Source organism: Balaenoptera musculus, chromosome 7, assembly GCF_009873245.2.
Source record: "Balaenoptera musculus isolate JJ_BM4_2016_0621 chromosome 7, mBalMus1.pri.v3, whole genome shotgun sequence".
NCBI lineage: Eukaryota > Metazoa > Chordata > Mammalia > Artiodactyla > Balaenopteridae > Balaenoptera > Balaenoptera musculus.
Window position 1 is genome coordinate 2,563,856 of NC_045791.1, and position 16,073 is coordinate 2,579,928.

At 36.4% G+C, this 16,073-nt stretch overlaps 1 protein-coding gene across 8 annotated transcripts in view; it reads left to right on the forward strand.

Moving 5' to 3' along the window:
* Positions 1 to 16,073, forward strand: part of OCA2 (OCA2 melanosomal transmembrane protein) — a 279,721-nt gene that overhangs the window by 206,941 nt on the left and 56,707 nt on the right. For all 8 annotated transcript variants that reach the window (XM_036859042.1, XM_036859038.1, XM_036859037.1 and 5 more), the window contains one exon: positions 2,389 to 2,516. In XM_036859042.1, the coding sequence (XP_036714937.1) occupies positions 2,389 to 2,516 (128 nt within the window). The remainder of the gene's footprint in view (positions 1 to 2,388; positions 2,517 to 16,073) is intronic.

Here is a 16,073-nt window from a genome sequence, read left to right on the forward strand (position 1 = left end):
CTTTTTCTTAACGGTTACTTGAAAAGCAGGAATTTATTATTTTGATAAAGTCCAATTTATGAAAATTTTCTTCTATGGATACATGCTTTTAGTGTATCTAAGAAAACTCCCCCAAGATCAAAGAAGTTTTTGCCTATGTTTATTCTAGAAGTTTTAAAGTTATAAAATTTACATTTAGGCCTATTGTCCATGTAGCTAACTTTTGTGTATGATTCAATAAACCGATCAAAGTAAAAAAAAATTTGCTTGTGAATATCCAATTGTTTCAGCACCATTTATGGAAAATATTACAATTTTCTCACTGAACTATTGTTGAACTTTTCTTGCAAATCAGTTGGTCTTTAACTTGTGGGTGTATTTCTGGACTCTCCATTCATCAGTTTGACTATATTTATGTAATACTACACTGTTTTGATTACCATAGCTTTATAATAAGTCTTGAAGTGAGGTAATGTATGTTCTCCAATTTTGTCCTTCTTTTTCAAGATTGTATTGGCTATTCTAGGTCATTTGAATTTCCATATGACTTCTGGTATTTCTACAAAATATTCTTAGGGAAAACTAAAGGAGACCTTAATATATGGAGACATATACCACATTCATAGATAAGAAGACCGTATATTGTTAAAATGCCAGTTCTTCCCAAAATAATCTATACATGGTCCCTCAAATGTGTCCACATTCTAATTCGTGATGTTAATACCTGTGTATGTTATGTTACATGATAGCAGGGACTTTGCAGGTGAAATTAAGGTTACAAACCTTAAAATAGGGAAATTTTCCTGGATTATCCAGGTGTGCCCAGTGTAATGACATAGGCCCTTAAAATGGAAGTGGAAAAGAGGAGAATCAGTTAGAGAGATGCAACAGAAGAAGAAACAGGAGAGAGTTGAATTGTGAGAGTGACCTGACTTGACCCACCATTGCTGGCTTTGAAGATAGAGGAAAGGGGTCATGAGCTGGGGAATGTGGGTGGCCTCTAGAAGCTGAGAACAACTCCTGGGTGTCAGCAAGTGAGGAAGTGGGGACCTCAGTTTGAATTGAATTATGTCTACAACCCAAATAAGCAGGGAAACAGTTTTTGTCCTGAAGCCTCCAGAAAGGAATGCAGCCCTGCCAACACCTTACCTTTGTTTTGAAGCTCTAACTAGAGACCCAACAAAGCTCATCGTACTTCTGACCTATGAAAACTGTGATATAATAAGGAGGTGCTATTTCAAGCCACTACATTTGTAGTAATTTGTTATGGCAGCTATAGAAAACTAGTATTCTTTTTATGCCTGTATAATCTATAGCCATATCACTGATCTTATTCTTGATATTAGCATTTTTCCCTTTGTCTTTTTGTCCTATTTAGACGGGCTAAGGTTTATCAATCTTCTTGATCTTCTAAAAGAACCAAGTTTTGGTATCATTGCTTTTCTCTAATATTTTTCTATTTTCTATTTCATTTATTTCTGATCCAGCTCATTTTTATTCTACTTATTTTGAATTTTATTTGCTCTACTCAGAAAAAAATTTGTTCAGCCTAGTTGAACAAAAACTTCACAAAAGTACATGTATGGATGACAGATAAGTACACGAAAAGATGCTCAACATCATTAGACACTAGGGAAATACAATTTGAAATCACAATGAGATACACCATTTCATACCCACTGGAATGTCAAAAATCAAAAAAGCTAAGTGTTGAAAATGTGGAGAAACTGGAATTCTCATATACTAGTGGTGGGATTGTAAAATGTTACAACCATTTTGGGAAACAGTCTCACAGTTTCTTAAAACATAAATATTCCATAATACTAGCCTATTATATGATCCAACCATTCCATTCCTAGATATTGACCCAAGGGAACTGAAAGCATAATGTACATATAGATAATTTATATGAAAGCTCATAGCACATTCATTTGTAATAGCCAAACACTGGAAGCAGTGCAAATGTCCATCAAGGTGAATGAGTATGTGCATTGTGGCATAGCCATACTATGCCATACTAAACAATAAAGAAGAATGACTATTGGTCCACACACCAACACTGAAGAATCTTAAAATAATTGTGCTGAATGGAAGCAGATAAAAAATACATACTATATGATTGCATTTAAGAAAAGAGATGAATGGTCTCCTGGGGGTGGGGTCTGGTGACAGGAGGCGGGAGAGGGAGAAAAGAACATGGGCATGAGTAAACTGCTGGGGTGGTGGACATATTCATTACCCTGCTTGTTGTGTTGGTTTCTTTGGTACGCAAAATACAAATTGTACGTTTTAAGCATGTTCAGTTTGCAGAATATCAATTATCTTCAATTTAAGAAAGCAATCCGAAGATGAAGAATTCGTGTTTTAACAATTGAACTACATCTGTAACTCTGTTTATTTGTTTTTCAGGGTGGATTGCTATTCTGGGTGCCATCTGGTTGCTAATTTTAGCTGATATCCATGATTTTGAGATAATTCTACACAGAGTAGAATGGGCAACCCTTCTATTCTTTGCAGCACTCTTTGTTCTTATGGAGGTAAGACTTTAGTTGAACTTTTGCAATATGATCTTGTCTGATTTTTAGATTTCACATTTTGTTTAGTGAATGAAGAAAGCCCAAAGTCTGTAAGTCTTTCTACATATTCACTAAGTGGAAAATTATGGGGATTGAAATTAGACTATTTTAAGTTAAACCAAATTTTATCTCAGGCACCTAAATATTATTTAATAAATTGATTTATTTGGTTGCTGTTTTTTTTCTTGAATAACATTTGTGGTTTGTAAACTTGTTCTAATTTCATTTGTTACAAAGTGCAATAGAATTTACTCTAATTTTGGGGCAAAATGACTTGTTACAGAAAGTTTACAGGGAAATGTTATCTTGATGATCTATTGCATTTTGTGTAATATTTAAGTAAATATTCTGTTATGATGGAAAAGACTACATCAAAGAAAAGAATGAATAATATGTATTGTTTTATTTAGTTATAATTGTTGTTACAAACTTATTCACAATACTTTTTAGTCTTTAGACTTGATTTATAAACTTCTGTCCTCCTCAAATGCAAAGCTTTACTGATGTACAAGACTACTACTCCCCAAAGGATCCAAATGTTTCCATTAATTACCTTAATTAATTACCTTAATTTATTGATGACAGATCCATTCAATATTCATTATTCTCTTGATTCAGACTTTGGCATTTTTTTTTCAACTTTTTAAAAACAGGTCCCTTGAATCATTGAAATCTATGTCTTTAACTCATAATGGATTGCACAGATGTAATCAAATGACTCATATAGGCCCTCCAAATATGTCAGGGAGTCATGAATCATATTGTACTTCATCAGTTTCCTACTCAAAAACTTCACCTTTTCTATTCTGAGTCTTCTTTACACACAGAATATGAGGACTACTGGGGGGAAAATTCTGGTTACTGTTACATGATTGGTTTTTGAGAGTCCCTGCCTCAATTACATGTTTATTCAAGGTGTAAATTGCTATCTCATCTGGGTTTTTGGCATATTGTTCTCAATGGCATATACTTCTCTTTGTCTTGATGGGATAAACACTGGAAGTTTTAAAGCAGCTTAAGATATAATTTATATATCATAAAATTCACTCATTTTAACTTTACAGTTTAATGATTTTTAGTAAATTTTGAACGTTTTATCCCTATGACCCTCACGCCCATTTATAGTCAGTTCTAGCTCTTAACTCCAGCTCTAGGCAATCACTAATCTTTTTTCTATGTATTGATATGCCTTTTCTGTACATTTCATCTAAAAGGAATCCTATACTGTGTACCATTTTCTGTCTGGTTTCTTTAAATTAGAATAATGATGTTGAGGTTCATCCATGTTCTGGTATATATCTTAGTCTCATTTTGTTTTATTGCTGAATAGCATTCCACTATATGGATATACCATATTTTATTTACCTATTTTCATAAACATCTGTGTATATTTGTGTATGTCTTTATGTGGACATGTTTTCATTTCTTTTAGGTAGATGTTAGGTCTTATCATAAGTTTAGATTCTTAAGAAACTGCCTGGGACTTCCCTGGTGGTCCAGTGGTTAAGAATCCACCTTCCAGGGGACGTAGGTTCAATCCCTGGTCAGGGAACTAAGATCCCACATGCTGCAGAGCAACTAAGCCCAAGCACCACAACTACTGAGCCCAAGCACTCTAAAGCCCATGCGCCACAACTACTGAGCCCGCATGCTACAGCTCCTGAGCCTGCATGCTCTGAAGCCCGCATACCACAACTAGAGAGGCTGCACGCCTCAACTACTGAGCCTGCGTGCTCTAGAGCCTGCACACCACAACTAGAGAGAAGCCCATGCACTGCAACAAAGAGACCGCATGCTGCAATAAAAGATTCTGCATACCGCAATGAAGATCCCACGTGCTGCAGCTAAGACTCGATGCAGCCAAATAATAAATAAATAAATATTTTTAAAAAACTGCCAAAATGTTTTCCACAGTGGCTGTACCATTTTACATTCCTATCAGTAATGTAGTAGATTCCAGTTTCTTTATATCCTCTCTGTCACATAATGCTATTCTTTTTGATTATAGACATTCTAGTAGGTGTGAAAAGGTATTTAATTTTTTAAAAAGGAAATATGGGGAAAAGTCCATTTGAACCATGGTTTTCTCTGGATATATGCCCAGTAGTGGGATTGCTGGATCATATAGTAATTCTATTTTTAGTTTTTTAAGGAACCTCCATACTGTTCTCCATAGTAGCTGCACCAGTTTACACCAACAGTGTAGGAAGGCTCCCTTTTCTCCACACCCTCTCCAGCATTTATTTTTTGTAGACTGCTTGATGATGGCCATTCTGACTGGTGCAAGGTGATATCTGGTAATTTTGATTTGCATTTCTCTAATAATTAGCTATGTTGAGCATCTTTTCATGTGTCTCTTGGCCATCTGTATGTCTTCTTTGGAGAAATGTCTCTTTAGTTCTTCTGCCCATTTTTTCAGTGGGTCGTTTGTTTTTCTGATACTGAGCCGCATGAGCTGTTTGTAAATTTTGGAGATTATTCCCTTGTCTGTTGCATCATTTGCAAATATTTTCTCCCACTCTGTGGGTTATCTCACAGAATGGGAGAAAAGCTTTGCTGTGCAAAAGATTTTAAGTTTCATTAGGTCCCATTTGTTTATTTTTTATTTTATTTCCATTACTCTAGGAGGTGGGTCATAAAGGATCTTGCTGTGATTTATGTCATAGAGTGTTCTGCCTATGTTTTCCTCTAAGAGTTTTATAGTGTCTGGCTTTATGTTTAGGTCTTTGATTTATTTTTGTGTATGGTATTAGGAAGTGTTCTAATTTCATTCTTTTACATGTAGCTGTCCAGTTTTCCCAGCACCACTTATTGAAGAGGTTATCTTTTCTCCATTGTATATTCTTGCCTCCTTTGTCAAAGATAAGGTGACCATACACCATATGTGCATGGGTTTATCTCTGTGTTTTTCTATCCTGTTCCATTGATCTATATTTCTGTTTTTGTGCCAGTACTGTACTGTTTTCATGACTGTTGCTTTGTAGTATAGTCTGAAGTCAGGGAGCCTGATTCCTTCAGCTCCGTTTTTCTTTCTCAAGGTTGCTTTGGCTATTTGGGGTCTTTTGTGTCTCCATATAAATTTAGAAAATGTTTGTTCTAGTTTTGTGAAAAATGCCATTGGTGATTTGATAGGGATTGTATTGGGTAGTATAGTCATTTTGACAATATTGATTCTTCCAACCCAAGAGCATGATATATCGTTCCATCTGTTTGTCATCGTCGACTTCTTTCATCAGCGTCTTACAGTTTTTGGAGTACAGGTTTTTTGCCTCCTTAGGTAGTATATAAAAGTTATAAATGTCTGTTATATTTTTTGATGCTATTTTGAATACAATTGTTTTCTTAACTTTATTCTGATTGTATGTTAACATTACATAGAGATACAATTGATTTTTTAATATTAACACTGTGTCCTGTGACCTTGCTGAACCCATTTATTAGTCTAGTAGCTGTTCAGAATTTTCTTTCATGTCATCTGCAAATAAAGACATTTTCATTTCTTTTCAGATTGGAATGCCTTTAACTAGCTCACACTCTCTTCCTCTCTCTCCTCCAAATAGCCTCCTTTTCCCTTCTTTTTCTTTTTTTCCTGTCTTGTTGGCCAGAACCTCTAGTTTAATGTTGAAGTGATGAGTATTGACATTCATACCTTATTTCTGATCTTAGGGGAAATGTATTCAGTTCTTCACCATTATGCATAATTTTAGTTATAGGTTTTTTTAATAGATATCCTTTATTAGGTTGATAAAGTTAGGATATATTCCTAGTTTGTTGTGAAATTTTATCAGTAATGTATATTGGATTTTGTCAAATGTTTTATCTGTATCTATTAAGATGACCATATGATTTTTAACATTGAAAAATGTTACTACATTACTAATTTTCTACTGGTATACTACATTGACTGATTTTCAGCTGTTAAATCTACATTGCATTCCTGAAGTAAATCTCACTTGGTCATGGTGTATAATAAGTTGTTGAGTTCAGATTACTATTATTTTGTTGAGAATTTTTTCATCTACATTCATGTGGGATATTGGTCTACATTATTATTTTTATGTGATGTTTTGTCTGGATTTGGTATGAGCATAACACTGAATGAGTATAACAGAATGAGTTCAGAAGTATTCTTTGTAGAAGAATTTGTGAAGGGCTGTTTTTAAATATTCAATAAAAGTTTCCAGTGAAGCCATCTGGGCCTGGAATTTAAATTGTGGGAAGGTTTTGTGTTTGTTTGACTTTACTAATTCCATTTCTTCGGCCTATTCAGGTATGATATTTCTTCTTGAGTAAATTTTACTAATTTTTGTCTTCTATGAACTTGTCTATTTCATCCAAGTTTTCTTATTTTTTGGCATAAGTTGTTTATAATATTGCCTCTAATACTTTTTATTTCTGTGAAGTCATTAGTGATATTCCCTTTTCCATTTCTGATTTTGGTGATTTGTGTCTTCTGTCTGCTTTCTTGATTAGTCTAAGTAAAGTTAGAAAATTTTTTTGATCTTTAAAAAAGGAAAATTTTATTTCATTAATTTTCCCTTTTTTCCATATTAAATCGTTGGATAAACTCTTACATTGGAAATATGTTCTTTTTTTTTTTTTTAAGCTGGGAATCCTTATAGACCCGAGTTTCTAAGATTTAGTTCGTACTGCATTTCGTCTAAAAATGTCTGTTCTCTCAGTGACAAAGATATTTTGTTTTCATTATCGTCCCCTTATAGATGTGTATGTTCTTAAAATTCCCAGCCTTTAAAAACTTTCTCAGGTTACTCAACTAGCCAGAAGAAAATCAACTTCCAACAAACTTCTTTTTACTGAATTCTCGGTTCCTGGTTTCTTCTTGCTCCCTTTGACACCTGGGTCTTCTTATTTTATTTTATTATTATTATTTTTAACATCTTTATTGGAGTATAATTGCTTTACAATGGTGTGTTAGTTTCTGCTTTATAACAAAGTGAATCAGCTTTACATTTACATATATCCCCATATCTCCTCCCTCTTGTGTCTCCCTCCCACCCTCCCTATCCCACCCCTCTAGGTGGTCACAAAGCACCGAGCTGATCTCCCTGTGCTATGTGCCTGCTTACTTCCCACTAGCTAGCTATTTTACATTTGGTAGTGTATATATGTCCATGCCACTCTTTCACTTCATCCCAGCTTACACTTCCCCCTCCCCGTGTCCTCAAGTCCATTCTCTATGTCTGCGTCTTTATTCCTGTCCTGCCCCTAGGTTCTTCAGAACCTGTTTTTTAGATTCCATATATATATATATATGTTAATATACGGTATTTGTTTTTCTCTTTCTGACTTATTTCACTCTATGACAGACTCTAGGCCCATCCACCTCATTACAAATAACTCAATTTCATTTCATTTCTTTTTATGGCTGAGTAATATTCCATTGTATATATGTGCCACATCTTCTTTATCCATTCATCTATCGATGGACACTTAGGTTGCTTCCATGTCCTGCCCAATGTAAATAGAGCTGCAGTGAGCATTGTGGTACATGACTCTTTTTGAATTATGCTTTTCTCAAGGTATATGTCCAGTAGTGGGATTGCTGGGTCATATGGTAGTTATTTTATTTTTATTTTTTTAAGGAACCACCATACTGTTCTCCATAGTGGCTGTATCAATTTACATTCCCAGCAACAGTGCAAGCAGGTTCCCTTTTCTCCACACCCTCTGCAGCATTTATTGTTTCTAGATTTCTTAATGATGCCCATTCTGACTGGTGTGAGGTGATACCTCATTGTAATTTTGATTAGAATTTCTCTAATGATTAGTGATGTTGAGCATCCTTTCATGTGTTTGTTGGCAATCTGTATATCTTCTTTGGAGAAATGTCTAATTAGGTCTTCTGCCCATTTTTAGATTGAGTTGATTGTTCTTTTGATATTGAGCTGCATGAGCTGCTTGTAAATTCTGGAGATTAATCCTTTGTCAGTTGCTTCATTTGCAAATATTTTCTCCCATCTCTGGGTTGTCTTGTTTATGATTTCCTTTGCTGTTCAAAAGCTTTTAAGTTTCATTAGGTCCCGTTTGTTTATTTTTGTTTTTATTTCCATTACTCTAGGAGGTGGGTCAAAAAGGATCTTGCTGTGATTTATGTCATAGTGTGTTCTACCTATGTTTTCCTCTAACAGTTTTATAGTGTTTGGCCTTACATTTAGGTCTTTAATCCATTTTGAGTTTATTTTTGTGTATGGTGTTAAGGAGTGTTCTAATTTCATTCTTTTACATGTAGCTGTCCAGTTTTCCCAGCACCACTTATTGAAGAGGCTGTCTTTTCTCCATTGTATATTCCTGCATCCTTTATCAAAAATAAGGTGACCATATGTGTGTGGGTTTATCTCTGGGCTTTCTATCCTGTTCCATTGATCTATATTTCTGTTTTTGTGTCAGTACCATACTGTCTTGATTACTGTAGATTTGTAGTATAGTCTGAAGTCAGGGAGCCTAATTCCTCCAGCTCCGTTTTTCTTTCTCAAGATTGCTTTGGATATTAGCAGTCTTTTGTGTTTCCATACAAATTGTGAAATTTTCTGTTCTAGTTCTGTGAAAAATGCCCTTGGTAGTTTGATAGGGATGGCATTGAATCTGTAGATTGCTTTGGGTAATAGAGTCATTTTCACAATGTTGATTCTTCCAATTCAAGAACATGTAATATCTCTCCATCTGTTTGTATCATCTTTAATTTCTTTCATCAGTGTCTTATAGTTTTCTGTATACAGGTCTTTTTTCTCCTTAGGTAGGTTTATTCCTAGGTATTTTATTCTTTTTGTTGCAGTGGTAAATGGGAGTGTTTCCTTAATTTCTCTTTCAAATTTTTCATCATTAGTGTATAGGAATGCAAGACATTTCTGTGCATTAATTTTGTATCCTACTACTTTACCAAATTCACTGATTAGCTCTAGTAGTTTTCTGGTAGCATCTTTAGGATTCTCTATGTATAGTATCATGTCATCTGCAAACAGTGACAGTTTTACTTCTTATTTTCTGATTTGGATTCCTTTTATTTCTTTTTCTTCTCTGATTGCTGTGGCTAAAACTTCCAAAACTATGTTGAATAGTAGTGTTGAGAGTGGGCAACCTTGTCTTGTTCCTGATCTTAGCGGAAATGGTTTCAGTTTTTCTCCATTGAGCATGATGTTGGCTGTGGGTGTGTCATATATGGCCTCTATTATGTTGAGGAAAGTTCCCTCTATGCCTACTTTCTGCAGGGTTTTTATCATAAATGGGTGTTGAATTTTGTCAAAAGCTTTTTCTGCATCTATAGAGATGATCATATGGGTTTTCTCCTTCAATTTGCTAATATGGTGTATCACATTGATTGATTTGCATATATTGAAGAATCCTTGCATTCCTTGGATAAACCCCACTTGATCATGGTGTATGATCCTTTTAATGTGCTGTTTGTTTCTGTTTGCTCGTATTTTGTTGAGGATTTTTGCAGCTATGTTCATCAGTGGTATTGGCCTGTAGTTTTCTTTTTTTGTGACATCTTTGTCTGGTTTGTGTATCAGGGTGATGGTGGTCTAGTAGAATGAGTTTGGGAGTATTCCTCCCTCTGCTATATTTTGGAAGAGTTTGACAAGGATGGGTGTTAGCTCTTCTCTAAATATTTGATAGAATTCACCTGTGAATCCATCTGGTCCTGAGCTTTTCTTTGTGGGAAGATTTTTAATTACTGTTTCAATTTCCGTGTTTGGGATTGGTGTCTTTATATTTTCTATTTCTTCCTGGGTCAGTCTCGGAAGGTTGTGCTTTTCTAAGAATTTGTCCATTTCTTCCAGGTTGTTTATTTTATTGGCATATAGGTCTTGTAGTAGTCTCTCATGATCCTTTGTATTTCTGCAGTTTCAGTTATTACTTCTCCTTTTTCATTTCTAATTCTATTGATTTGAGTCTTCTCCCTTTTTTTCTTGATGAGTCTGGCTAATGTTTTATCAATTTTGTTTATCTTCTCAAGAACCAGCTTTTAGTTTTATTGACCTTTGCTATCATTTCATTCATTTCTTTTTCATGTATTTCTTTTTTTTTTTTCATGTATTTCTGATCTGATCTTTATGATTTCTTTCCTTCTGCTAACTTTGGGGTTTTTGTTCTTCTTTCTCTAAATGCTTTAGGTGTAAGGTTAAGTTGTTTTTTGAGATGTATCTTGTTTCTTGTGGTAGAATTGTATTGCTATACACTTCCCTCTTAAAACTGCTTTTGCTGTGTCCCATAGGTTTTTGGTCGTCATGTTTTCAAAGTCATTTGTTTCTAGGTATTTTCTGATTTCCTCTTTCATTTCTTCAGTTATCTCTTGGTTATTTAGTAATGTATTCTTTAACCTCCATTTGTTTGTATTTTTTACAGTTTTTTTCCTGTAATTGATTTCTAGTCTCATAGTGTTGTGGTTGGAAAAGATACTGGATACAATTTCAATTTTCGTATGTATACCAAGGCTTGATTTATGACCCAAGATGTGATGTATCGTGGAGAATGCTCCATGAGCACTTGAGAAGAAATTGTATTCTGTTGTGTTTGGATGGAATGTCCTATAAATATCTATTAAGTCCATCTTGTTTAATGTATAATTTAAAGTTTGCATTTCCTTATTTATTTTCATATTGGGTTGATCTGTCCATTGGTGAAAGTGGGTTGTTAAATTCCCCTACTATGATTGTGTCACTGTCAGTTTCCCCTTTTATGGCTGTTAGCATTTGCCTTATGTATTGAAGTACTCCTATGTTGGGTCCATAAATATTTACAATTGTTATATCTTCTTCTTGGATTGATCCCTCAAACATTATGTAGTGTCCTTCTTTGCCTCATCATAGTCTTTATTTTAAAGTCTATTTTGTCTGATATGAGAATTGCTAGTCCAACTGTCTTTTGATTTCCATTTGCATGGAATATATTTTTCCATCCCCTCACTTTCAATCTGTATGTTTCCCTAGGTCTGAAGTGGGTCTGTTGTAGACAGCATATATACAGGTCCTGTTTTTGTATCCATTCAGCCAGTCTATATCTTTTGGTTGGAGCATTTAATCCATTTTCATTTAAGGTAATTATCAATATGTATGTTCCTATTACCTTTTTCTTAATTGGTTTGGGTTTGTTATTGTAGATCTTTTCCTTCTTTTGTGTTTCCTGCCTAGAGATGTTCCTTTAGCATTTGTTGTAAAGCTGGTTTGGTGGTGCTGACTTCTCTTAGCTTTTGCTTGTCTGTAAATGTTTAATTTCTCCATTGAATCTGAATGAGATCCTTGCTGGGTAGAGTAATCTTGCTTGTAGGTTTTTCCCTTTCATCTCTTTAAATATGTCCTGCCATTCCCTTCTGGCTTGCAGAATTTCTGCTGAAAGATCAGTTGTTAACCTTATGGGGATTCCCTTTTATGTTATTTGTTGCTTTTCTCTTGCTGCTTTTAATATTTTTTTCTTTGTATTTAATTTTTGATAGTTTGATTAATATGTGTCTTCACGTGTTTCTCCTTGGATTTATCCTGTATGGGACTCTGTGTGCTTCCTGGACTTGCTTGACTATTTCCTTTCCCATATTAAGGACGTTTTCCACTATAATCTCTTCAAATATTTTCTCAGTCCCTTTTTTTTTTCCTCTTCTTCTGGGAACCCTATAATTCGTATGTTGGTGTGTTTAATGTTGTCCCAGATGTCTCTGAGGCTGTCCACAATTCTTTTCATTCTTTTTTCTTTATTCTACTCTGCAGTAGTTATTTCCACTATTTTATCTTCCAGGTCACTTATCCATTCTTCTGCCTCAGTTATTCTGCTATTGACTCCTTCCAGAGAATTTTTAATTTCATTTTTTGTGGTGTTCACCATTTTTTATTTGCTCTTCAGTTCTTCTAGGTCCTTGTTAAACGTTTCTTGTATTTTCTCCATTCTATTTCCAATATGTTTGATCATCTTTACTATCATTACTCTAAATTTTTTTTCAGGTAAACTGCCTATTATCTCTTCATTTGTTTGGACTGGTGGGTTTTTACTTTGCTCCTTCATCTGCTGTGTTATTTCTCTGTCTTCTCATTTTGCTTAACTTACTGTGTTTGGGGTCTCCTTCTCACAGCCTGCAGGTTCGTAGTTCCTATTGTTTTTGTGTCTGCCCCCAGTGCATAAGTTTGGTTCAGTGGATTGTGTAGGCTTCCTGGTGGAGGGGATTGGTTCCTGTGTTCTGGTGGATGAGGCTGGATCTTGTCTTTCTGGTGGGCAGGACCGTGTCTGGTGGTGTCTTTGAGGTGTCTGTGAATTTATTATGATTTTATGCAGCCTCTCTGCTAATGGGTGGGTTTGTGTTCCTGTCTTGGTAGTTGTTTGGCATAGGGTGTCCAGCCCTGTAGCTTGCTGGTCGTTGAGTGGAGCTGTGTCTTAACATTGAGGTGGAGATCTCTGGTAGAGTTTTTGCCATTTGATATTTAATGGGGCCGGGAGGTCTCTGGTGGACCAATGTCCTGAACTTGACTCTCCCACCTCCGAGGCTCAGGTCTGATACCTGGCCGGAGCACCTAATCCCTGTTAGACACCGGGCTCAGAAGAAAAGGGAGAATAAAAAATTAATTAATTAATTAATTAATTAATTAAGGTTATTAAAATAAAAAATTTAAAAATATTTAAAAAATTAAAAAGTAGTAAAAAAGAACGAAAGAAGAGAGCAACCAAACAAAAAAACAAATCCACCAATGATCACAAGCAGTAAAAGCTATACAAAAAAAAAAAAAAGACAGACAGAACCCTAGGACAAATGCAAAAGCAAAGCTATACAGACAAAATCACACAAAGAGGCATACACATACACATTCACAAAAAAAGAAAAAGAAAAAATTTATATACATATATGTGTGTGTATATATATATATATATATATATATATATAAAAGGAAGAGAACAGCCCAATCATTAAACAAATCTACCAATGATAATAAACTTTAAATACTAAACTAAGATAAACATAAAACCAGAAACAAATTAGATGCAGAAAGCAAACTCCAAGTATACAGTTGCTCCCAAAGTCCACTGCCTCAATTTTGGGATGACTTGTTGTCTATTCAGGTGTTTCAGAGATGCAGGGTACATAGAGTTGATTGCGGAGATTTAATCTGCTGTTCCTGAGGCTGCTGGGAAAAATTTCACTTTCTCTTCTTTGTTCGCACAGCTCCTGGGGTTCAGCTTTGGATTTGGCCCGACCTTTGCATGTAGATCGTCTGAGGGCATCTGTTCCCTGCCCAGACAGGAGGAGTTAAAGTAGCACCTGATTAAGGGGCTCTTGCTCATTCAGGCTGGGGGGGAGGGAGGGGTATGGAATGCATGGCGAGCCCATGGTGGTAGAGGCTGGCGTGACGTTGCAACAGCCTGAGGCTTGCTGTGTGTTCTCCTGGGGAAGTTGTCCCTGGATCACGGGACCCTGGCAGTGGTGTGCTGCACAGGCTCCTGGGAGAGGAGGTGTGGATAGTGACCTGTGCTTGCACATAGGCTTCTTGGTGCCTGCAGCAGCAGCCTTAGTGTTCCAGCCTGTTTGTGGTGTCTGTGCTGATAGCCATAGCTTGCGCCAGTCTCTGGAGGTTGTATAAGCGGTGCTCTGAATCCCCTCTCCTCATGCACCCCAAAACAATTGTCTCTTGCCTCTTAGGCAGGTCCAGATTTTTTCCCGGGCTCCCTCCCAGCTAGCTGTGGCACACTAGCCCCCTTCAGGATGTGTTCACACAGCCAACCCCAGTCCTCTCCCTGGGATCTGACCTCCAAAGCCCGAGCCTCAGCTCCCAGCCCCCACCCGCCCTGGCCAGCGGGTGAGCAGACAAGCCTCTTGGGCTGGTGAGTGCTGGTCAGCAACAATCCTCTGTGTAGGAATCTGTCCACTTTGCCCTCTGCACCCCTGTTGCTGCGCTCTCCTCCCTGGCTCGGAATCAGCCCCCCCGCCCACCCCCCGTCTCCACCAGTGAAGGGGCCTCGTAGTGTGTAGAAACTTTTCCTCCTTCAAAGCTCCCTCCCAGAGGTTTGAGTCCCATCCATATTCTTTTGTTTCTGTTTTTTCTTTTTCTTTTGCCCTACCCAGGTACATGGGGAGTTTCTTGCCTTTTGGGAAGTCTGAGGTCTTCTGTCAGAGTTCAGTAGGTGTTCTGTAGGAGTTGTTCCACATATGGATGTATTTGTGGGGAGTAAGGTGATCTCCACGTCTTACTTCTCCACTATCTTGAAGGCCTCCCCAACCTTGTATATTTTTATATTCAATCTTTTTTCTCCTTTATCTGAGTTGATTAAGGATTATGTAAAATTTTATTTCCCACTTTTTGGCAGTTACATTCTCTTTTAGTGGTTTACTCTAGAGTTGACAGCTTATATTCTTAACTCATCAAGGGTAAATGTTCATTCTTACTATTATACTCTTCAACTCTATTTTCTTTAAACAAAATTCCTCTACTATATCCAGCACCTGTGGATTCTCATTCTTGCATGTTGGTGGTATATCCAAATCTGTTTTGGTTATTTCTGCTCTTGTTCATGTTACTTGTCTTCTTGTATTCTTGATGACCCTAGATTATAATTTTGTTACTTGATCTTAATCTGTGGGAGTCTTGAGAGGCTACATTTGGAGTGCTTTCTTCCAGAAACTTCTTTTGTTTGCCTCTGCTGGATGCCAGGGGATAATTTTTTCAGCCTGTTTCAAGGCTGTCAGTGCAGTGTGAGAATCCCTGTTTCAGCCTACAACCTTGCTGCTGCTCACACCTCCATGATCTCACTTCAGCACTTGGTTGGCATCAAGCTCAAGGCAATTTCATCCTTCCTTGCCATTCAAGTCTGCAGCTCCCAGCCAGCTGCAAGAAGTATTTTCATGGGAAGGGAGATTCCTTGGAAAACATTACATTGTCTTGCTAATCCAGTAATGCCCTAAAAGTGTGTTTTATCCAGAGTCTATTTATTTAGCTGCGGAAGGGACCTTAAGACCTCCTACGCCATCATTTTGAAGAAAGTAGTGGCACTGATTTATTGTATTTATCTAATTTCAATGGAACAACAATGTCAGATCATTGCTGAACCAGCTTTTTGCAACTAGTCACTGCAACAGAAGGATAATTATGTTTCATATTGTGAGGGATTTACATCATATTATACAATCATCTTTTCACTATATAAATTGACGGAGGAGACAAGTGATGCATATAGCATCTTCAGCTATACATAAACTTTAGTTTGCTGAAGTGTAGAATATATATTATATATTTACAACTTTAGATTTGATAGAATTAGGTGTTACATAGTTATCTCATTTGTCATTTTATAAAGGAGTATCTATTGGCTATTTGTATTTTCCTCATATCTTGACTTTCTTTTTTAAACATAGCCAAGCTGATGTTTTCAGTATTTGTAATCATTCACCATGATGACATCACAGTAAAAAGACCACATTTGAGAGGTGCTAGGTAGCTATGTCACCCCCATGTCTGGTTCCCTCTCGGTGCTTCCTGTCTGGGATCTGTCATGGATGGCAGAAGATCTCCTCTTCAGCTGGGATGA